Source organism: Molossus molossus, unplaced genomic scaffold (genome assembly GCF_014108415.1).
Source record: "Molossus molossus isolate mMolMol1 unplaced genomic scaffold, mMolMol1.p scaffold_m16_p_1, whole genome shotgun sequence".
Lineage (NCBI taxonomy): Eukaryota > Metazoa > Chordata > Mammalia > Chiroptera > Molossidae > Molossus > Molossus molossus.
In genome coordinates this window covers 51,109,328-51,134,661 of record NW_023425344.1, presented here as the reverse complement: position 1 = coordinate 51,134,661, position 25,334 = coordinate 51,109,328, and the positions used below count along the sequence as shown (strand labels likewise).

Genomic DNA, 25,334 nt, shown 5'->3' with positions numbered 1-25,334 from the left:
CTAGCATTTAATGATCTGTGTTTCCTAAGCCCTAGAAGTCCTTTAAGTCAACCATATCTCGACATTCCAATAGATTAATATTAATTCAAGCCTCTTATTCTTTGGCTCCACAAAGAATGCTTTTCTTCTTGAGTGTGTGTTGTTAGGAAACAGCTGAACGCCCCTTTGCACTGGGAGGCCATGGCCCACCTTTCAAGCCGTGTTTCAGGCAGTGCTCCATCACCACGAAGAACTGCTGGAGAGGTGCGTAGTCCGAGTCCAGCGTCCTCCCCAGGTTCAGAGCTGATTCAATCAAGCCCTTGATACTCAGCTTGGCCATGTTCATCAGGTTCATGCGCTCGTTAGCCATGAGATAATTAGGATCTGCAGCCAATGGAGAAGAAAGAAGATGATGCCTGGTTACTGAAAACAGTGCATTTTAAAATTCAGTATAATTACACTGCTTTGACCCTTGCATTGATGGTGCAGAAGAAATGGTGGCTAAAACTATTGTTGTCTTGGCAAGAATCAAGGTAGTGGCATCAAATTATACTATTAGCTGTTGTAATCTTCTCTGCCATGTACTTGTTGTTAACAACAGTAAAAAAATGATGTTGATTTCATCCTCAATGAAACAGTAAAAATCATTTATTTTATCAAATTTTGGGCTTTGAGTACAGTCTTTTAATATTTTCACCACCACCTCTGTCAGCACCCTAACCTGGGTACCCATTCATTGCACACTATTCCACAACTTTCACACTGGTCTGCTTCTACCCTTGCCCTGCCCCCCTTACTCTCTACACAATTTGTGAAGTGCTTTAAAAAATAAAACCAGCCCTGGCCGGTTTGGCTCAGCGGTTGGAGCATTGGCCTGCAGACCAGAAAGTCCTGGGTTTGGTTCCCGCTAGGGGCATGTACCAAAAAAATAAAAATAAAATAAATAAAACCAATGAGCCTGGCTGGTGTGGCTCAGTGGTTGAGTGTCAACCCATGCACCAAGGTCACCAGTTCGATTCCTGGTCAGGGCACATGCCCAGGTTGTGGGCCCGATCCCCAGTGGGGAGCATGCAGGAGACAGCCAATCCATGTTCTCTCTCATCGATGTTTCTATCTCTCTCTCCCTCTCCCTTCCTCTCTCTCTAAAATCAATAAAGAAAAAAAAATCCAATGAGATAAAAGTATTTAAATTTTATTCCCAATATACTACTTTTATTATCAGTATTAGTATTTATACTAATTATCACCATTATTTAAACTAAGCATTATTAAATTAAAATAATTAACATTATTAGAATAATGCAATATTAAAACTTAATCAATTCACAAAATTTTTAAGACTTAGCATAGGGTGTATGGCTCTCATCAACCAGTCAGATAAACTATTTGAGGAGAAGAACTAAGTACCATATTTTATCAACAGAATTCTAAACAATCTAGACACTCAGTATGTTCATTTACTGGTGTGTATCCTGTGTCAGGTACTGTTGGCTGCTTCTTACAAGTATGATCTCAATCCTTCATTACAACATGCTATGAGACAGGTACCAACAGCACCCATTTGCAAGGAAGGAAAATGAGGCTTAGGGAGTAAAGAGGATGGCCCCCGCACACAGCTAGTAACAGACAATAGAGCCGAAGTTTAGGCCCTGTGTTTCTCCAACTCCAAACCCTGTGCTCATGACCACTATAACCCACTTATAAATGAATCAATGACTCCGAAAAATGTTTATTCTTCTCTCCTGCTGACCATTCTTTTACATGATTATCTCATTTAATTCTTGTGACTCAATCATTTAAGTAGCATCCCTTCTTTTCAGGTGGGAAAGCAGCAGGCCCTTAATAGCTAAGTGGTCCAAGGCCAAAGTTCATAGGTGGCAGAATTTGGACCTAGATCTGACATGAAAGTTAATGCTCTTTCTACTATGACATACATATATATTCTCAAACATCAAATATATCAGATTTATATAAAAACTGAAAATGTCCTAAAGATCTATTAAATATTTTAAGTTTCAAAAATACTGATAAATCTATGCTCCCATAATACAAACAAGCCACAACACATAAGAGATTATTTTAATTGTGCCAAACAATTTTCTTCAAAAAATGTTCTCATTTATATCTGCTTTCACAGTTAAATGAGCAGAATCAAATAGTCACATTCTAAGCTAATCTCCATTAAGTTTATGGCTTTTCCATAGATTTATAGTTCCAATTACACAAATCTTGGTTTATTGTTCTGTGCTCTGTGGCAATACTTTTAGAGAATACTTTATTATGAAAGTCAGAATTGGTATATTGCCATTATTATTATTATTTGTTGACCATCAACAAATGTTTTAGGGCCGTGCCTCAAATGTGGCTTTTTATTCAGGGTAGGTCAAGTTGTCAAGACTAGAATAAGCTCACAAGGGACACAAAAGTATTTTTTTTTTTTAAAAAGGTACCCCCTGAAAAACAGCTTTGAAGAACAAATTAATCAGATATTAATTTATAACTTCGTTACCAGCATTTACGCTAGTGTTTCTGACCTCCCATAATCACTGGGAGAAAGAAACAGGGCAGGGGTATGCAGGTAAGCATAGATGTTTGTGGACAGCTACTGAATTCTCCATTTGACACTTCTCAACAGATGGTAAGAAAACGTGGTTGAAGTTGGATAACTGGGTGGCCACAGGAACAATTCCCTCTGCCTCAGGCCTGTAGACCATTAAGTCAGGGAACTAATAACAAAATTAAACAATGCTGCTAGTCAAAGCATGTAACAACCTGATTCCAACCTAGTGACAACCACTCACGTGGGTAAAACTGTATGTACAAACACCATGCTTTAAGACTTTTCCCCAGAAGGAGTGAGAGTTCTACCAACTCTTCTACATGGACACACTGCATTCTTCTGGTCATCACAGCAGAAATGTTCAAGACTTTTGGTTGGGGTCTGAGCACATGTACTACAGAAAGATGGGACCTGCACCTGGGGAAATTAAATTCCTAGTATCTTGTACTCCATAAGTATAGTGCTAGACCCTATCTGAACTAAACTGGATCAAACGCAATCTACCCATTCTTTATAAAATATTACTCTCCATCTGGACACTACTGACATTTTGGCCTATAATTTTTTTAGGGGAGGTGGGGGGCTGATCTGTGAGTCTAGTTTAGCAGCAACCCAGGCCTTTAGCCACTAGATGTCAGTAGCACCCTCCAATGACGACAACCCAAAATGTCATCAGATCTCCAGAGATTGCCGAATGTCTCCTGGGAGACAAAACCAGGTTCCCTCCCCACTGAGAACTACTGCTCTGAACAAATTTTTAAAAGTCAAATGAAAATAAGAAAATTTGACAACTATACATAAGAGCTCAAAAGAATTTACTGCTCATTGTTTTTTATTTTATTTATTTACGTTCTTAAAATCTTTTTTCTTTATTGATTTTAGAGAGGAGGGGGAGAGAGAGAGAGAGGTAGAGATAGAAACATTGATAAAAGAGAACATCAGTTGGCCACCTCCTGCATGCTCCCCCAAGGGCACATACCTCAGCTGCAGTTTGTCCCCTGGTTGGGTTGTGCGGGTGGCAACCACTCAATGTGTACCTTTCACGTAGATGTTTCTTTCTGCCGCCCCCCCCCCCCTTCCCACTCTATCTGAACAAAAAAATGGAAAAATGTCCTCAGGTGAGGATAAAAAAAAACTATTTTGTAATATCGGTTACTAATTATAAATACTAAATCATTAGCCTGATTTGTGACAGAATAAGAAATTCTAGCCCTGGTCGGTTTGGCTCAGCGGTTAGAGCATCGGCCTGTGGTCCAGAGAAACCCGGGTTTGGTTCCCGCTAAGGGCGCGTACCTCGCTTGCAGTTTGTCCCCGGCCCTGGTTGGTCATGCTGGTGGCAGCCACTCGATGTGTCCCTTTCACGTCGATGTTTCTCTCTCTCTCTCTCCCTCTCACTCTATCTGAACAAAAAATGGAAAAATGTCCTCTCGGGTGAGAATAAAAAAAAATAAAAAGAAATTCTAGATTCAATTTGTTGTCTTGACTTGTACTAAAGTATGAAATTACTTTATAATATATGCTGTTAAAAAGATGAGAGCATGGCCTTGGCCGGTTTGGCTCATTAGTTAGGGCGTCGGCCGCAGACCAAGGAATCGTGGGTTCTATTTTGGTCAAGGGCATGTACCTCAGTTGCAGGTTAGATCCCCAGCCTCGACCAGAGGCCATGTGGAAGGCAACCAATGGATGTGTCTCTCTCACATTGATGTATCCCTCCCTCTCTCCCATTCAATATGAAGATAAATGGAAAAATATCCTCGGGTGAGGACTAAAAAAAATGAGAGCATGAAGGGACTTCCAAGAGGCTGTTATAGTTCTGTTTTTTGATATGTATATTAGTTATGTGAAATTACTGAATGTGTGAAAATTCATTGAGCTGAATACATATGAGATCTTTTTCTGTGTATTTTATACTTTGAACTATAAAAAGTTAAATGAACTTTTGTTATATAAGCCATAAAATGATTCTTTTAAATGCATGACTTTCACAATATCATTAGTCATAACTAGTCATACTTTTTCTGTAAGAATAAAATCATTAAAATTTTAATTTTTCACAATGCTGACATTTAAGACTATTAATCCAAGACTGAATTTTTGTTCATTCATTCATTTTATTCAATTAATATTGAACACATGCTAGGTGTTAGATACTGTCTTTAATGTTGGGAATCCAGAGATAAAAGACCTAGTCTCTGACATCAAAATACTTAGTATTTTTTAAAATTATTTTTTAAAATTCTCACTCAAGGATATTTTTCTATTGATTTTTAGATAGAATGGGGCAGGGGGAGGGGCAGTGAGAGAGAAACATCCATGTGAAAGCGACGTATCAATTGGTTGCCTCCCACATGGCGCTGGTCGGGCCGAGGATCTAACCTGCAACAAAGGTATGTGCCCTCGACAGAGAATTAAACCCCAGACTCTTCCGTCCACGAGCTGATGCTCTAACTGCTGAGCCAAACTGTCCAGAGCTGAAGTAATTATTATTTACTGAACTTGGGAAATACAGAAGTCTAGAAAATGAAGCAGGGAAGTTTACAGAAAACACTTGAAATTTCAGGATAAACATTATCATCTTTGACAAAGATCAATTTTATTCCAGGATAGCAAATTAAAATGTTTTTATATTAAACAAAATGTACCCACTGTATCAAATTAAATGTAAATTTTATACATATTTTTAAGGCTAAGACAGTATACATGATATTAATGTAGCATCTCAGGCAGGCTGTAAGTCCCATACAATTTCTTCTGCCATTGATAAACTTCTGTGGAAAAGTTTGAGAAGCACTGCAAACATACAGCAATAAGAACACTAACAAAAATACGAATAGGACACCATGGTAACAAGCGTAGAAAAAAGCTACCTGACCTGGACCCCTATTTTTTCATTCAAGTTCAAGGGGCGGAACTTATATATAAGTTCCCAGAGGATGAGGATTTTTTTAACTTATGTGTATTTACTCTATAGAATTTTAAGGAAATTAACAAGGTTATTAACATTGTACTGAGGGTGGCAGACCAATTAAAGATAAAGAAATTGAAGACATACAAACTGTAAAAGAGTGGATCAAATATTAGTGTTCTCACATAATCTGATTACACCCAGAAAAATCAGACAAAATAAAATCTCTACAAAAATATAATAATTCATGGAGGTAGAATACAAAATTAATATATAGAAATCACTAGGTGCCATATATTTCACTAACAGAGGATGAGACTTTTGAGTTCAATCTTAAAATGCAGAAAGAAATCAGTCAGACAAGGAAGGGGCAGGGGGAGAGCTGTGAAGAAAGTAGGATGGCCCGGCCGGGTGGCTCAGTGGCTGAGCATCGACCCACGCACCAAGAGGTCGCTGGTTTGATTCTCGGTCAGGGCACATGCCCAAGTTGTGGGCCCGATCCCCGGGGGGGCATGCAGGAGGCAGCCAGTCGATGTTCTCTCTCATCCATGTTTCTATCTCTCTCTTTCCCCCTTCCTCTCTCTCTAAAAATCAAAAGAGAATTTGAAAAAGAAAAAGAAAGTAGGATGGAAGGAATAGCTTGGGAAAAGACACAGAGTATGAAAGAACATGGCATACTAAGAAAAATAAAACAAAAAATGCCAGAGGTTTATGATGCATGCACGTGTTGTGAGATGAGAAAGGGAAATAGGTAAGGGAGACACTGTTAAGAATCTAATTTAAGAAGAGTGGGTTTTACCTTAAAGTCAGTAAAGATTTTAATGTGAGGTGTAATGTTACAGATTTGAGGTTTAGAAAAGCCATTCTAATAGCCTTATGGAAGATGAATTAGAAGGGAAAAAGAACTCGCCCTGGTTGGCGGTGCTCAGTGGTCAGAGCGTTGGCCTGCGCACCGAAGAAGGGTTGTAGGTTCGATTCCTGGACAAGGGCACATAGCTGGGTTGCAAGTTGGATCCCTGGCCCTGGTCAGGGCATGTGCAGGAAGCAACCAATCTATGTATCTCTCTCACATCAATGTTTCTTTCTCTCTCTCTTCCCCTCCCCTCATCCTAAAAATCAATGGAAAAAAAAAATATCCTTGGGTGAGCATTAACAACAACAAGAAAAGGGTACAAGAACTGAAAGCCGAGGAGCAAGTGAGGATCTGCGGCAATAGCTGAGGAACAATAGGCCATGGAACCAGACAGAGCAGTAGGTGCTGTGTGGAGAAGAGGGAGTTAGCTTTGAGTGAAGATCCAGAGGCAGAACGTCAGGATTTCACAACCTGAAGACCCTTGGGATGTGAGGGAAGGAGAAAGAATGGAGAATAGCTTCCATGTTTCTAGTTCTAGCGATCAGATGGATGGTGGTGTGAATCACCCTGGTGGGGAACACAGCAGGGACAGTGGACTAAAAAAAAATGTGTAGAAATGACCGTAGCTACAATAATGAACTATATTACTTGGCTTTCAAATATCAAAGCTCATGAATGTGTGGGTCTCCATTAATAGCTCAAGACTGTGAATTTCCCCATGAAAATATTTTTGTAAACTTGAGTTGGTGGCTCATTCAGTTAACAGTGATGGCAGATGTGTGCCTGAAGCCACAGCTGGGTGTGCCAGTGAGTCACACTGCTCTACAAACCAATCATCTGACCAAGACCCCTCTCATCTCTTTATAGTGCAATGACTGATATTCATACAGAGAAATCTCGAAAACTGTTTATAAATAATTGAAGGGAAGTAAGTTATATTTAGTATGTTAATATTAAGTATGTTACATTGCACCCCAGTCTTGGCAAAGTGGAGATAATACATATGTAGCAAAATAGTAGTAATGTTCAGAACTTCCTGGTTATTTGACAGATTAAAACTTTTATATGAATATGAGAAACAAAACAGCTGTCATACAGAGATTTTCCCAACAATACTGAAGAACATTAATAAAAGATTTAAAATGACAAACTGAGAGGTATAGACAGGAAAGCTTACTCTACGTTCAAAATGACCGAAGACCAATAATTCCTAAAAAAAAATCTATTCTGAACCTTTGCTATAATAATTCTCAGAGTATAAAATTGGACATAAAATGAGTTGTCCTTGATGGTGAAGGAAATTACTGAAAGTATTAAAAAGATTTTGTAATAAAACACCATTGAACTAGTCTGATGACACTTACTTACTCAATCCTTATTTAAAAATAATCAATAGAATCTGAAGATCCCTAGATTATCAGATCCAGTATCCAGAGTATATAAAGAACTCTTAAAATTCAACAACAAAAGACAACCCAGTAAAAAAGAATGAGCAAAGGAATTGAATAGACATTTCTCCAGAGAAGATACACAAATGACTAATAAGTACATGCGCAAATGCTCATTAGGGAAAAACAAATAAAAACCACAATGTGATACCACTTCATGTTCACAATGAATATAATTTAAAAAATTAAAACATAAAACAAGTGTTGATGAGAATGTGGAGAAACTGGAACCATGTTGCACTGTTGGTAGGAGTATAAAACAACACAACTGTTTTTGGAAAACAGTTTGGCAGTTCCCCAAAGCATTAAACTATAGTTATATGATCCAAAAGTTCCACTTTGGGGTATATACCCAAGAGAAATAAAAACATATATTTACATAAAATTCATCCATGAATGTTCATAGCAACTTTATTCAGATAAAGGAACCTGCTGGAGTTTGAATTCAACTTGAACTCTTCCCAAGCTGTGTGACTCTGTGATAATTTCTTTTCTCTTTTCTTTCTCTCTCTCTCTCTCTCTCTCTTTGCACTTTTGATTGAGATAATTGAAGATTTACATGCAGTTGTAAGAAATTATAATATCATGTACCCTTAACCTAGTTCCCCCAAAGGCAACATCTTGCATATCTAGAGTACATTATCCTAACAGGGATACTGACATTAAATTACAATCAAGACACAGAATGTTCCATCTACACAAGGATCTCTCATATCACCCTGTTACAGCTAAACCCATTTCTTTCCAGCCCACTATCCTCTCCTGACCCTCGGCAACTACTAGTCTCCATTTCTATAGTTTTGTTATTTCAAGAATGTTATATAAATGGAATCATATGGTATACAGCTTTTTAAATTAGCTTTTTCCCACTCAGCATAATTCTTTAGAGATTTATTTAAGTTGTTCCGTGTACCAATAGTTCATTCCTTTTTATGGCTGAGTAGTATTCCACTGGAAAAGTTTCTTACTCTGTAGGACTTACTTTTCTCATCTATAAAATGACAATAGGGTTTTGAAGATTAAACAAGTTCACATATGTTAAGTATTTAAATTCTTGGGACATATTAAGCACAAAATACTGTTAGCTATTAAAAAGTATTATGGTCCTCCATAAATATTATAATTTTAGTTAGTTTAAAATAAACCTTTATTGAATGACTATATGACACAGTGCTAGACGCTAAGAAAGACTCTTAGATATGTTCCTTTCATTTTTTCAAGACGGTGGACATCAAATCTTAACCCAAAAGAAAACAGTTCAAGGAACCAGTATATAAACTTGATCAGGTCTATTTCACACAGTTGTATTATTTCTCTAATTCAAGTAATGTCCCAATCATTTCAATGCTCAGAGAGATGGGTAGTAATCTGGGCAACTGCAAATTCACAGAATCTGTTTATGAGGCTTATGATAACTACAGAAAGAAATTAAATATTTATAGCAAAACTAAAAATATAAATTATGTACTTTTTATTCTTTCACTTAATCTAGTGATTTTCAAAATCTGCAGACACAAATTAATAGCATATAATGAGATGAGATGCAAGATAACTGATTATCCTGAGAAGACACTTCATGTTCTTCTTGACACCAGCTACAGACACACTGAATATAAAGCTAACCAGCCCTGTGGGAAATCAGGTCGCCAGAGAAACCTTTGATTTTGCCAAAATTAAAAAACAAATAAACAAAATTTAACAGTTCAAATCTGCAACCTCCTAGACTTTGTTACTTTAAAAAGCATTTTTTTCAGGAGTCTGGAAGCCAGTGTTAACACTTTATCTATTAAAAAGCTGACTGTCATGACACATCCCTAGAACAGGTAACAAAGGAAATGAAACAGCTCGGCACTGAAGGTCTCCTAAAAAGGTCTGGGTCCACATACATTACCAGCTTTCCCAGTGTGTGTGTGTGTGTGTGTGTTTAAATTTTTTTCTTTTTTGATTTTAGAGAGAGAGGAAGGGAGAGGGAGAGAAGAAACAGAAACATCAATTGGCTACTTCATGCATGCCTCCCACAGGGAATTTGGCCCACAACCTAGGCATGTGCCCTGCCCGGGAATCAAACTCATGACCTCTTGGTGCATGGGTTAATGCTCAACCACTGAGCCAAACTGGCCGGGCTAGCTTTCCCAGGGGTTGAAACAAGGATCCTCCGTAGACCCTGAGCTGCTATGCATATTATGTGGGTTAACTCTCTGTAACTCATATTTATTCTTGCTACAAGTATTCATTTAAAAAACTCAAAGTTACATAATACAGTAAAATTCTGGCATTTCACATAACTGAAATAAGACAAAAGTACAAAATAATATTTAAAAAGACAAGAATAAAATGACTCAAAAGTTAACACAGCCATTTCCCTCCCCCCATTCTAATTTTTTTTTTTAAACTACATTCCAGATAGATTTTTCTGTAAACAGTTCTTGGTCAACATTACCATATACCACTTGACTGGTAATCTACAAAAATCATTAAAGTACTGATACAATTCACATATTCTGGATATTTTATGTGCTCTACTGTTACTGCTCATCTTCCCATTTTGATTTTACCTATGATAATAATTTACAAAAATTCCAGCAAAAACAAAATGAAAAAGGTAGGCTCTCATAGTAGGCTTGATTTTTGCAGTAAACTTCTGTATAAAGAAAAATAGACTTTTCCCAGGGTTCAGTCATGCACTAGGAGGTCGCAGGTTCAATTTCCAGTTAAGGGTTGTGGGCTCAATCCTCAATAGAAGGCTTGCAGGAGGCAGCTGACAGATGTTTCTATCTCTCCCTCCTTCTCCTTTCCTCTCTTTGAAATCAGTCAAAACACATTAAAAAAAAAAAAGGGCATAGATTCATTGGCTTTTATGTACCATTTTTCTTTAGTACCTAGTCTATTAAAGACATCAAAACCTTAAACCTGTCTAGTGCCTCGTAAATAATAATAACAGCTAACATAATAGTAAACACTACTCACTGAATGAATCTATACCCTCTTCTTTTTTTCTTGTCTGTGAATGGTTAATCAACAAGTAATACTGATTTGTTTTTCACTGAATCATACATAACTAGTTATATTAGAAGCAGAATCAAGGATGTAATAAAGATAGTTTCACTATAGGAAACAAGATAAAACTCAGGATAATCTACTCATTCAAAGTCAAGTACTGAAGAAACTACTGGGCAGCACTAGAGATAGAAAACTGCCTTAGCTTTGTCTGGTGTGACCACCCCAGGTCTGATTTTAAGACAATCTCTGCTTTTAAGGATTTTATCCTTTAACTAGGATGTTAAACACAAGAATTAGAGAAGTAAAAAGCCTTAAGCTCCAAGTTCTGTAGGGCCTGAGTGAATGGAGAAACGTGTGTGGGCCAGAGGTCGGGGAGCCTCCTGGAGCTCTCATGGACTGAAGGGTGGCACAGCTGGCTTGGGGAAGGGAGAAGGGGAGTGAAGGCCCCGGATGGACTGTCACAGGAGCAAGGCAGGAGAGGAGGCTGAGGGAGTCGGTGAAAAGGCCAGTCTGGGCAGGGCGGTGGATATGTGTGTGCTGAAGCAGCTGACTAATTGCCCAGGCAAACCCAGAGAATGTAAAATGATGTAGTCAGGTGCAGCCAAACTTCAATTTTTCTATTTTTATTTTAAATTGTGTAAATCACCTTGAGCTCTCTACAGGTAGGTGCCAATTACAGAAGAAACAATCACTGGTTTGGGGAACCTTCACACATTAGAACAACATAAATGTGACTTTTCAAAGCAGTTCTACCAGAAAGGAGTCATGACCGAGCTGAAGGCACTTAATGTCACGGAAATCTACAAATCAGAGCAACCGTCCAGACCGAACACTTTAGAACACTGGGATGTGTTTGCTTCGACTACTGAGGGATCCACAGAAATATATAAATATGTATATATATATTTTCATGAATGATAAAAAAAATTCATACCACCCCAACACACAAATGGAAAAAAACAGTCACATAGAAACTTGATATAATCTTGAAATAAAGTCCCTTTTGTACATGTCATTCAACAAGTATTCTAAGGGAACAATATAAACATAGATTTTAATGCCACTTTACTTGAAACCACAAGGATGAATCAAGATTTTAAATGCAAGGCTCTGAAAACCCTAATGATGTATGAAGTATCTACATGAAAAATCTGACAAATATGCTCCACTCACTGCCCTGGGAAATAAAACCTAAAGTTGACATCACCTCTTATGAAAAACAATCAAAAGGTGGATTGAAATTTTTTTAAAAAAGAAAGAAAAAAAATGCGGAAAGATGTTGGTGTGGCACGCACCTTCTGTATCATCGCGCATTTGCTCCACCAAATCTGTCAAATCCTCCCAAGAGTCTTTGCAAACGGCAAAAAGAAAGGAAAAGAAAGATAAAGTGTCATGCAAAGCCAAGAAAAGAAAGTGCTGTTAAAAACAAGGTTTCAAAAGGGATAACTGAAAGGGAGAGTCCTGGAACTCTTTCCACTTAACCTAGAGATTACAGTGAAAAGGGCTGGGAATACCCCCCAGGAGGAGTATGACACTAACCAAGCCCAGGTGTCAATACTATTAACTATGTTTCGAAGCTAAGATTAATAATTTCAAAGTTCCTAGTAAAAGGAAACAAAGATTCATATCCCATAAAAAAGTAATGTAGATTTTTGTTTCCCCACTGAAAATTAAGATGAGGCTCTTTGCATTCTAATTGTGTATAATATAGATGTCATTTAACATTTATTTTGATCACTTCAGTGACATGAACACATGTGGAATATTTTTTAGACTCAGGACAAACATCATTATGCAAACTAGTGACTCTTTTTAAAATAACAACAACAAAAATCTAAATACCTTTCCCAATGCCCTCCACCCCCATAGTTCTCATTTCTCAAAACAATAGGAAGGAAAAGATGCTGCTTTGAAGAGTGACAAAATCAATTACTTATAATTCAACAAAAAGATGTTTATTCCATTAAAATTATAGTACTCTCTCCCTTATATAAATTCAATGTTTTTATACATGGAATATTCCATGTGAGGCAAAAGGACAGGAAAAACTATGAAGATTACAAATATAATAGATATTTGTCTTAAAGCTGTATGATCACTATTCTGAAATAAAAGTTGAGCCATGGCCGGTTTGGCTCAATCATTGGAGCGCCGGCACACAGACTGATGAGTCTCAGGTTCAATTCCAGTCAAAGGCATGTACCTCGGTTGCGGTTTGTCCCCGGCCCTGGTTGGGGTCATGCGGGAGGCAGCCACTCGATGTGTCCCTTTCATGTTGATGTTTCTCTCTCTCTCCCCCATCCACTCTATCTGAACTAAAAAAATGGAAAAATGTCCTTGAGTGAGGGTAAAAAAAAAAAAAAAAAAAAATTGAGAACCTATAAAAATTTAAAAAAACAGATTAGCTTCATCCTTTAATAACTCAAACTATTATTACACACAACTGCAATATTCATACTTCATTTCACTAATCATGTGAATTTCATGTGTAAATACACAGAAAATAAAGAGAAGTCCTTAGAGGATGAAGCATAACAAAAATGAGAATATGGACAAAGAATATGCTGTCCATGATAAGTCCTTCTTGAAAACTTATCATGGAAGCCGGCATAGGGTCTGAAGCAGTCATGTGGAATCATCCTCTAGGAAAAGAATATCATTTGTCCTACTCTCTCACTGGTTTATTAATCAAGTGGGCTGTAAGGGTACATTCTAGTGTCAAATATATAATCAGTTATCCTACAAAGATGTACAAAAAAGGACACAGATGAGGATCTAGTGATGTGATCTGTGATTAAAGTGGAACTTTTGGAAACTAGATATATAGAAAGACTACTGGTTAGGCAGGTAATATAAAAAGAATGCAAGTATACTCTATTACACTTGTATTGTCTCCCAATTCAAAAGTCTAGAAATTAATGACTTAGAAAACTAAGCATAGGAGTACAGCACAGAGAACCAGGATTGAATTCCTAAACTTTCACCAACATCCCAAGTAAGTCATTTTATTTTATTAAAAAATATATTTTTTCTTCATTAATTTTAGAGAGAGAGGAAGGGAGAGGGAGATAGAAACATCGAAGAGAGAGAACATTGATTGGCTGCCTCCTGCATGCTCCCCACTGAGGGTTTGGCTTACAACCAGGGCATGTGCCCTGACTGGCGAATTGGTAACCTCCTGGTGCAGGGGTCGACACTCAACTGCTGAGCCACACCGGCTGGCCCAAGTAAGTCACTTTATAACCAACCCTTACTGGCTGTATGACCTTGGTCCAGGTACTTCATCTTTCTCCTCAGTCAGTTTCCTCATTTACAGAACGGAGGAGAGAACAGTACCTATCTTACAGCACTGTTGTGAAGAGTAAAAGGGTATACATAGGTCCCAAATCCTTTATCTGAATATTTTCTCCCTAGATCAATGTTGAAATAAAAAATACATATACTTCTTAATTTTAGAAAGGTAAAATGGTACATCCTGAGACCCACAAGCATAGAACTAGCAGGCGCTGGGGCAGCACTTCACGATCAAGCACATTAATATTTCTGCCAGCAGTACATGAATATTCAAATTAAATATGATAAATAAAAACTATAAATAGCCTCGCCTTGGTTAATCGGCTCAGCTGGTTGGAGCATCATCCTGTACACCAAAAAGGTTGTGGGTTCTATCCTTGAAGGGGGTGTATACGGGACGCAACTGATCAACGTTTCTCTCTTTCTCTTCCCCTCCCTTCCTCTCTCTCTAAAAAGCAATAGAAACATATCCTCAGGTGAGGATTAAAATACAAATTAATTAATTAATACTATAAATAGTTGCAAATAAATTCAGGCCATGTTTTAGCACTAAATGGGTTCAGGCAAATTTATGAAAAATGTTTTTGGTTTTCAGAGCTTCTGTGGAATTTGCAATTGTGGAGCTATATGTGTAGAGCACTTAGAAAGGATCTCATACAGAAACAGCACAATGTAAGTGTTAGCTACTACTATTTTAGAGTAAATTAGTGTTAAAATACTCTAGATATAGATATATTTATATAATTTTCAGGTATAACCCTCTGATGTTATGCTACAGATTTAGATTTGTATGTAGGGTTATAAATTCACAAGAATGTACTCCGTTAACCATCAAATCAGTTTGTTCCACAGACTTGTTATATGATCTTGTGAAAGTCAGTAAGGTGAATATTCTTATTTTATTCTTTATTTCTTGAGCTAGAAACTGTATTTGTCACCTAATGAAATAAGTCTATGCTTTTAAAACAAAATATAAAGATCCTCCCCGATCTGTGCAGAGCTCTGGAAAGTGAACTTCTGGGTAGGAATGGGTGGTTAAGTACAGGGATCTCTCCAACTTTCCCCGTGGCATGTCCCCCTAGAGTACTTTTCTGCTCCAACCAGACGGTCTGTTTTGATAACAAAATTTAAAGCTATAAGTATCAGAGCAATGGAATCAATTTGAAAAAGCCCTCCTCCCCTGAAAGGTAAAAGGTTTGTTTTCTCCTTTTAAAGTTGTTCTCCACTTTACCTTGGCATGTCAGAATTTTATTGTAATAAAGAATGGATGCCATGCTGAAGGATTTATAAAAGATTTAAAAAAAAAAATTTTGCCCTCTGGAATATCTTCAAATTATTATTTTTTATCCTCACCTGAGGACATTTTTTTTTTTTTTTTCATTTATCTTCAGATAGAGCGGGAGGGAGAGAGGGAGGAAGAGAGAGAGAGAAACATTGACATAAGAGAGAGACATCAAGTGGTTGCCACCCACATAACCCCAACCAGGGCCGTGGACAAACTGCAACCGAGGCACGTGCTCTTAGCGGGAACCGAACCTGGGACTATCCGATCTGCGGGCCGACACTCTAACCACTGAGCAAAACCGCCCAGGGCTAAGCAGGTCTTTTAATAAACAGGCATATGTAAATGTTTCCCTGAGTTCTGTGAGCTGTTCTAACAAATAATCAAATTAAAGGGGGAGGATGTCATGGGAAGCTCTGATTTATAGCCACATAGGACAAAAGTTTTGAGTACCCTGGGACCTACTACTTTTAATTGGCATTTGAAGTGGGGAGGCAGCCTCATGGAATTGAACCCTTAACCTGTGGGATCTGATGTATCTCCAGGTACAATCAGAATCGAGCTAAACTGTAGGACACCCAGCTAGTGCTGCAGAATTGCTTGGTGTTGGGAACCCTCTCACCCAATTTGTTGACTAGAGTGTCAGAAGTGAAGTGTTCTGTGTGAAAGTAAAGGAGAAAGACACAGGAGGAGAAATGTAGGGTTTTTTTCAATGTAGTTATCAACACTTGAGCCATTTAATATTTACTGAACATGTACGGTGAGCAAAGGACAGTTAATACCATTGGTTTGTATAGAAGTGACGAAATGAAGTGTCCATAGACAATAATGTCCTTAGAAGAACTAAATAACTATGACATAAGGTCAATGGAAATGGTATAAGAGAAATGAGAGAAGATAAAGTAGATTCCTAAATCAGGTGAGCAGGGAGGAGACACTGGAAGGCTAGGAAGGACAGGTTCTGATGGGAAGAGAGGGGATAAAGGGGGGCTCCCCATTTTGGTAGACCCTTTGCCCTCTTGCCTGAATGGTTGCAATGGCAGAGATAACATCTCTGATATACCTCAACTGGGAAGTTGCTGCCCACAGGACTAGGCCTTATTGGATTCTCAGATGAAATGCAGTATTTCTAATATACACCCTAAGTTTTACACCTCTAGGAAAAAGAAAAAAGAAATTTCAGCAGTCCTCTCATCCCAGAAAGCAAAATCTTGCAATCTTAGAAAAACATAAAATTTCTCATTGTACATTAACAGTAAAACTCATTCCCTTCTGCTTTGGGTATTGTCACTAGCTTAAAGAAAAAACAAAACAAAACAAAAACACAAAAAACCAACCAAACAAAAAACACCACCACCACCCAGATGTAATGGTATCGTGCAGTTTACAATTGCTGAATCAACTGTCCTAGAAATTTCAACTGTTTCCTTTGTAAAGTTCAGATTTGAATACAGTGTGAGAAACCACAACCAAGTGTAGCAGCGAAAGACAAAAATGAGTTGCAAAGAAGTAGCCTATGTGAGAGATCATGATACCATGCTATGAAAATAAAATGTTTATGGCAGCTAGGAAATTGTTACAAAAATTAAAATACATTACTATTTGACCCAGAAATTACACTTCTGAAAATGAAAACTGGTAAGGTGTTCAAATTATAAACATAATGTTGTACCCAAACTTCAGTGGTAGCCAAATTTAGAAACAACCTAACTGTCTGTAATATGGGAGCCAAAGACATCATGTCACATCCAAATAACTGAAGGCATTAAGCAAGGTAAGACAGATTTCCATTTACTCATGTGGAAAGATACTGCACAGGAAAAAAGGGCAGGTCACACAACACAGGTATGGTATGATTGCACATGCATAAAATTACATGAACTTGTAAGGGAACTCTGTGTGCACATATCTAAAAAAGTGAATCTGGTCACTAAATCTTTTTTTTTTTTTAATTCTCACCGAGGACATTTTTGCATTTATCTTCAGATAGAGTGAGAGGGAGAGAGAGAGGAAGAGAGAGAAAGAAACATTGATGTGAGAGAGACCCATCTACTGGTCGCCACCCACACAACTCCAACTGGGGCCAGAGACAAACTGCAACCGAGGCATGTGCCTTTAGCGGGAACCGAAACCAGCCAGGTCTCTGCTCCACGAGCTGACGCTCCAACCGCTGAGCCAAACCGGCCAGGGCAAGGTTACTAAATCCAATGGTAGTTATAGATATAGGTGTTAGAAAAATTAAAATACATTACTATTAAAGTTGTTTTCATTAAAATATATGCGTACAATACTAAATACATTTTATTTGGGGAATATTTAATTATAAAAAACAAATTACTGAAAAACAAATAATTACTGAGGGGCCATTTGGCAACAAGTTTGCTTCATTGTTTCTCCATACTTTGCTTTTAGATCATCAAATCCTTCTATGTGTTGTTCTCCAGAAAAGCTCAAATACCAAAAATTGCAAAGGAACAGATTTTAGTATTTACTCCCCTGTATTCAAAAGCAACTTTGTGGATTGGTAGGGGGTGGAGGAACCACAGTGGAAAATTGTGCCCCATTACACCCTCCACCTCCCCCTAAAAGAAGAGACTCTACCAAAAACCCAAAACTATTCAGAACCACAACTGAAGAGCAGAGAATACTCTGGGTGCTCTCAAATGGCAGCATGGGCTCTCTTTCCAGCTAGGTATCCCAGGCACCCAGGCCTGGGAATCCGACAACTTGCATTCCAATCTGAGCGCCATCACTGAGTAGTAGTTATCTAATCTGGTACAGAATTTACCTCTGGAAAATGACAAGTATGTCTGTGGTTAGCTTAGGACAAATGGCCTGCTGGTGTTGGAAGCTGATAACCTAAGAAGAGTGAAAATGAACTCCATGGAAAAAGGTACAAATTAAAGATGAAAGTGAAAGCTCCATTTGCAGAAGGTCCAGAAAAGGCTCACCAGCAGAAAGACGGTAAGGCACTGTGATTAGCAACAGGGCACCAAAGCAGATGCCAATGCAAGAGCATTAAAGAGTTGGGAAGAAACTGAAAGTAGACCTGAAATGGGGAAGAGAAAGCTGATATTAGGGAGAGCACATTATATGAGGTCAGCTCAGAGGCATCACACAGCTCTTGTGTGGTTTAAATATGAATTAGGGATCAAATGCCACTCCCAGTTTTTTCTCCCAGTTTTAGGATTTTATAAAATCTCAAAGGCAGATGGGTAAAACTTACCTTGCAAGGATGTCTAGCTAGGCTATTCCCAGAGCACAGCAAAAAGGGATGAACCCTGTCCAAAGAACTTTGCCCAGTAGGCGTCTGAGATGGTACTAAAAGCTATACAACCTTCTTGTTTTGGGAAGTTCACAAAGACTGCCTTGTGCACCCGTAATCACAAGTTGGAGAACCCGACCATATAAATCAGAGGCTAACTGGGCTGGTGGCAACAAATGTTTCAGTTACTCGCCAAGGGCAGATGACAAAAGAAGTGCCATATCGAAAGCAAAGAATAACATGATACTTTGAAGAAAAAGAAAAAGATTCCTAGTGACTTATTTTCTGAACTCTTAGGAAAGGAATACATCAAATGCTGTACCGACAGCATCTGAGTGGAGTGCAGACACTGTGGGGCACATGTACACTGCACGCAGCACGTGGACAGCTTCGCAAACAAAGCAAGGCAGTAGGTAAACACGGCCTGTGACCTGGAAGAACTCAATGTCTACTAGAAATATATAAAAACTGCATTGGGAATTGAATCCAAAGCAGTAACTCCACTTTCTATTCACATATGTGTGAAACCATCACAGACGGTGCTTAATAAATAAATGAGTCAGATGAACGGATGATTGCACATCTAGTTTCCAAAAAGCTTTTTTCTTTTAAAAAATTGCTTTTTTTCTGATTATATTAATTTATGCTCTTGTAGAGTATTTGGAAAATATAAAAAAGTATAAAGAATATCATAAAAATCACCTGTAGTTCCTGTCCAGAAATAGTAATTTTTTTCATTTTTGGTACATTTCCCTTTATTTGTGTGTATATGTACCTACATTTGTAACAAATTATGATCATAGTGTACATGTGGCTTGGGAGACAGCTTTTTAAAGCATATTATATTCTAAACAATATCTTATGTCTTCCTCAACACCATATTTAGTGATTATTTTATCAAAAGATGTTCTGCAATTTACTGAACAATTTCCCTATTAGGCTATTTAGGTTGCTTTTAAGATTCTGCTACAATACACCATAATACTATGATAAATATGCATATACAAACTTTTTCCTTATCTTTCTGATTATTTCCTTAGGATCAATGTTTGGTATAATCATGTGGAATTAATTTTTTAAGGTTCATGATTCACACTGATAAAGTGATTCCCAAAAGGCTGTAGCAATGTATACTCTTTTAGCAGAGGCCCCACCCAAGTCTTCTCATAATTTCATCAACACTAATTATTATTAATGAAATTTTTAAACAACAAATTAAAATTTTCTAAATAATTTATAATGTATTTGAAATATAAGATAAATGAATAAAGAAAAATTTTAAAAACCTTGAAATCATAAATTATATGCAATAGAGGGAAGTATTCTAAAACTCTTCTTTTAAATTGGATTATTTTTCTGGGGTCATGGGGCACTACTGAGTTCACCTGAACTGTGCTGGATATCTACCACCAACAGTACACAGTACTGTGAGGCCTTCTGAAGTGGAATCACACAGATTAAAATATCACGGGAGAAGATTCCAAGTGCACTGTATCAAGTGACACAGACAGTTCCCCCTGATTCAGAAGATGAGGATGCTGGATTGTTAGAGAAGGCTTCGTGGAGGAAGGGAGTCAAGGGTTCTTCCCCTTTCCTGATTTAATGTCAGCATGAAGAGTCTCAAGAGGGAACAGTGTAACAAGAATAATCAGGGTTTTGGTGAAGTACAGAATCAACAGCCAGCTCTAATAGGTAAATATTGAAAAAGTTTGAAAAACATTGGGTAAGCAAGATCACCCAAAGAAAGGCACGAGAATGCTTGGCTAAAGAGTAAGAATTCAATTTAGTTTCCAGCTCAAACAATCCATAATCATGAATGTTACTGCTACCATAAACAGCTTTTCACATCATTTCTATGTATGCTTGAGAAACATTTTAAATTTAGCACATAAAGGTGCTGTCGGTTTCAGCAGTGTGCCATTTTTGCTGTTTGGCAGTATCTGCACAACTTTGTAAATATTTTCACACACTTTATGAGTGAAAAGAGGAAAAAGAAAAGGGCATAAAAAGCAATGGTCTCCAATTAATTGATGGCAATCACCAAGCAAGCCCCAAATGGCATGCTTTTGGCCTCATGTGAATGCTCACTGGCCAATGCTGTGTTCAACTGTGCACAGAACTGCTGGAAATATGTCACCAGAGACTGGGAAGAAAACATCCCTTATTGCGTAAAGGTCTGTTGGACTTATGTTCACTGAATTCTGGTACGGGAGTGCTGTGTCCTGGGTGGAACCGCGGCTGCATGTGTTTGAATCGTGGCTCTACCAATTACTATACATCCTCGAATGTCAATTTGAGCATTACATGCTTATTATTTTCTTTGAAGTGAAAATAGGGAGTCTAATTACAGATTGATGTTACTCATATTCAATATTAAGAGTAATAGTTGTTTTATTTTTCTACTCATTCACTATTAAAAACTTCAGATTTTGTTAAAAAATTAACATTGTACATACCCAGAAGAGAAAAAAAACCTACTACCCCTAACATTTTATCCCTAGAGAGCATGTAGCTTTATTAATATTTCTGATTAAAAGGTGAAAATTTAATAGAAAGGAAATCTGTAAAGAGGCAGAAACTATATATGAATATCTTTCGGTTGTGGCATTGGGGTATCTCTGTCTCCCTAACCCTCCCCCATCCCCTCCAGTTAGTGTCCTGATAAATCCCACAAAACTTTTAGGTCAGAGCTCTAACATTACCTCAACAGGGACTCTTCTATGCTCTAAGATAAGCCTTTTGGTTCTATAGCACTGCACCGCAAGGACTGCCACTGTACTTGTTTGAAGTACCCTACCCCCACCCATCAGTTAAGACCCTCTGCAGCTTTGAACAATTGGTTTCAGTTGGACACTTCCTTTGGCTGTAAGTTTCAGAATGTGCACAAGTGTTGGAAGACATCAGCTGGAATTTCATACAATGATGGTACTGTTTAAAACAGCCTTTAGGGATGAAAAATACATTTTTAGAAGCCTACCAAAAAGTCTTTTAGCAAATGCCTCAATTTGCATGTTTTGTTTTAAAAAGTATCCCCACCCTAAAGTCATGCAATGTAAACATTATCTTAATTATAAAATCCAGTGTATAACTGTCTGAAAAAATAGTTCTGAACAATTTTATTACTTTGAGTATATACTTAATTTTTTTTTTTTTTCCCTCGCCCGAGGACATTTTTCCATTTTTTTTTTTTGTTCAGATAGAGCGGGAGGGAGAGAGAGGAAGAGAGAGAGAGAGAGAAACATCGACGTGAAGGGACACATCGAGCGGCTGCCACCCGCACGACCAACCAGGGCCGGGGACAAACTGCAACCGAAGCACGTGCCCTTAGCGGGAACCGAACCCGGGTCTCTCTGTACCGCAGGCCGACGCTCCAACCGCTGAGCCATACCGGCCAGGGCTATATACTTAATTTTTAAGCAATATTCCTATGAGTGAACAAAAGTGAGGTGTTTGGTTCATGTAAGCATTTGTAACAGTGCAGTTTGAGTCCCTGGAGAAATCTGTGACAGCACATGTATGAGGGCTGCAACCACAACTAGGAGTGGCACACACAGAGGACCCAGCTTGCTCACGTGCTGTACCTGAGGACCTGGCGTAGTGTCGGGCATAAATTATGAGTGGATACTTAAATGTATGTTGAATGAAGGGCTAAGAGTCTGACCTTATGATAAAAACTGCATGTTTTTTAAGCATTACTTATTTTCTTTGGGGGTTCTAATGAACACTAAGGATTTTCCCCCAGAAAAAAAAAAATCCACAGATATAAGATTTTATATACAATTTTAGGATCATGGATCCCAGGATAAAAAGCCCTGCACCAGTCTATAGAGAATTCATGCTATGAAGTTTCTTGGTATACATCCACTAGGATATGCACTTTTTTCATTAAAACATATGCAGTTCCCAGGCAGGATGGGGTTATACTACCATGCAGTGACATTAATGAGTAAAAGTACTCTAGTGAATGTCATTTAACTTAGTAAATGAATTACCTCAGCACCAGACACTTCCCAGTCACTGAATAACAAACACTTTCCATTTCATCTTCAAGGGACTTTCCTTGCTTATATCCTATCAGTAGAATATTTCCTACTGAATAGAAAACACCTGATGTCCTACCTGCACAAGCAACTATACTTTGGGAAATGTGACCACTCTAAGTGCTCTATGGCTTTGAATACCACACTCCGGTTCCTAAGAAACAGGGCTGTCCTTTGGTAATTAAGTAGTTTACACTTGTTTTATAGCAGCCTCTGACATCTTCGTTTCATCTCTTTACCTTGATGGTGACTCAGAGGGCACGGGCTGTCTTTCTTAGTCCCTAGAACTGGACTTTGCATCAAGGGATGTTCAATAAATATTTCTGACCAACTGACAGACCAAAACACACTCCTTGTGTGAAGTGCAGTATTATTATTACACTCACAGATGTTTCGTAAAGTCTCACTTTATTCATTAGAGTGTAAGTGCCAGATATCCTAAATGAACACTGAAACAAAATGCAACTCTCAGGGGAGAACTGCAGTTATGCAGTAACAACATGTATGAAGTCTGCCATTTGTACAGTTCTCTACGTAACCCTAAAGCCAAAGACGTGAGCAAAGGTTCTCTTCTCAATGTGTCTGTCCAATAAATCATTTCTTCATAGTCCATCTCTTATTATCTGTATTTGAGAGGCAAGTTTGCTAAGGAAAAAAGTAACTTCAAAGCTTATAGTTGTCTTTGTAACCAAATGGTATATTTTACTGTATTAAACTGGTCATCTGGCATCACCTCTCAATATTGGATTCCCCATCTTTAAAAGAAGGTTAATAGGAAAACAAGTATTTCTTGATAACTGAGTTTTATTTTTAACCAATTATTTTCTTGTTTATAGAACTGCAAGAAAGGACAATGTTAAAAGATAAATTTGAGCTACTAATGTTCACCTTAAGACTGTTCCAGAAGGTTAAATATAAAAACAGAAGTATACAGTAAAAGGGTAATATACTTAGGAATCTGGTTTTAACTGTGCAGTTCAGATTACTGCTCTATGAATAACTATCACACAAATAACTAATGTTCACAGGCTGCTTTACATTAATTATCTCATTTAATCTTAACTTTCCATCAGGTAGGTACCACTCCTCACTACCTGCTACTCCCCAGCTCAGCCTGCTCACTATGCAGTGTTTAAAATGCACTCGCCAGATCCGCTTGGTGATCACATAGTTATCACACAAAGTCCAGCCCAAGTCTCATTTACTAGATGAAGCCTTTCTTGACCTGTCTCCTCCCCTATAGAATCAATCGTAGGCTTTTGTCTGGGGAAATCTACTTACAATCAAAGATTTGTAGACCTGCTTTTGTTTTTTTTAAGAAAGGATATTAAAAAATAAAAGAAATGAAAGAGATAACCTCCTTGACCACCAGTGGGCATTAGAATAATAAAGTGAATTTTTTTATTCCCACATATGTAAGGGTTAGGCCAGGCAGAAACTCTAGGTTCAGGCCTGCACTGTGGGCTGCACAGTGAAGGGCAGGATTGTTTTCAGAAAACAGAAGTTGGAAACTACAAAGCTTCTACTTCTGAGGTTACACTATCTATATTATTGTTTTAAGAGGGTAAATTATGCTTTTTGCCCACTTTCTCTTGCAGGAGTCAGGGGGCTCCACTGCAGGACTTGTGTGGTCAGATGTCTCTCCCTTCATGGATCAGCTGGGACGTTTTCTTTTTTTAATTTTTATTTATCATTATTTTTATTTATTTTTTTTATCCTCACTTGAGGACATTCTTCCATTCTTTGTTTAGGTAGAGTGGGAGGGAGACAGAGGAAGAGAGAGAGAGAAAGAGGAATAGAGAGAGAGAAAGAAGCATTAACTTGAAAGGGACACATCAAGTGGTTGCCACCCGCACGACCAACCAGGGCTGGGGAGTTACGCACCCTTAGTGGGAACCGAACCCGGGTCTCTCTGGACCGCAGGCCAACGCTCTAACCGCTGAGCCAAACCGGTCAGGGCGAGCTGGGAAGTTTTCTATGAATACTCCTGTGTGTCCAGCACCAGGTTCTCCATTTTGTCAACAAGGTGAGATTCACATTATCACTGGCCTGGTGGCCACCATTTAAATGTTGATAATTGAATTAAACCTAACAATTGTCATTAGTATTAATGTTAAAACAAACATTTCTTGGGTTCAAATGATGGTTATACATCCAGAGTTAACCAGTGGAACAAGAAAATAAAAGTTCCACTTGGTTTCCTAAATCACTAAACCTATAGATGCTTCTCTGGGCCTGGGATTTCTTCTATTATTTCCATTTCCAACCATTTGAGAATCTTGCTTCTCTTACCATATTTAAAGCAAAATTCCAAATTCACTGTCAGCATTTCTTCTTTCCTTTCACATCCTCTATAGTTGATTCTAAGGGGTTGAGAACTTATTTGTCTGTTTTCCTTAGTCAAAGGATGTGCCACTTATAGGTTAGGTTGCAGCCCTCATACACTTTCTGTCCCAGGTTTCTTCATTAAAAATGCTTACATAGACCAAATAGCTCACTTTTGCTCACCCATTGAATCCTGCTCAAAAAACAAATATATACTCAAAGTAGTAAAATTGTTCAAAACTGTGATACAATAGATTTTTCAATGAAGGGAATATTTCACATTGCATGACTTTAGGATGGGAATACTTATTAAAACAAAATATTCAAATTGAGGCATTTGCTAAAAGTCTTTTTGGTAGACTTCTAAACACACGTTTATCCCT

The 25,334-nt window shown here is 38.0% G+C and overlaps 1 protein-coding gene across 5 annotated transcripts in view; it reads right to left on the bottom strand.

The window, feature by feature from the left end:
* The window catches only part of RUFY3 (RUN and FYVE domain containing 3), an 82,456-nt gene that overhangs the window by 39,523 nt on the left and 17,599 nt on the right, over nucleotides 1–25,334 (bottom strand). For 3 of the 5 annotated variants that reach the window (XM_036252615.1, XM_036252623.1, XM_036252644.1), the window contains exon 2: nucleotides 190–363. In XM_036252615.1, coding sequence (XP_036108508.1) covers nucleotides 190–363 — 174 coding nt within the window. Of the gene's footprint in view, nucleotides 1–189; nucleotides 364–12,040; nucleotides 12,095–25,334 lie in introns of those variants that run through there. The other 2 variants (XM_036252653.1, XM_036252633.1) reach the window with 2 other exon arrangements.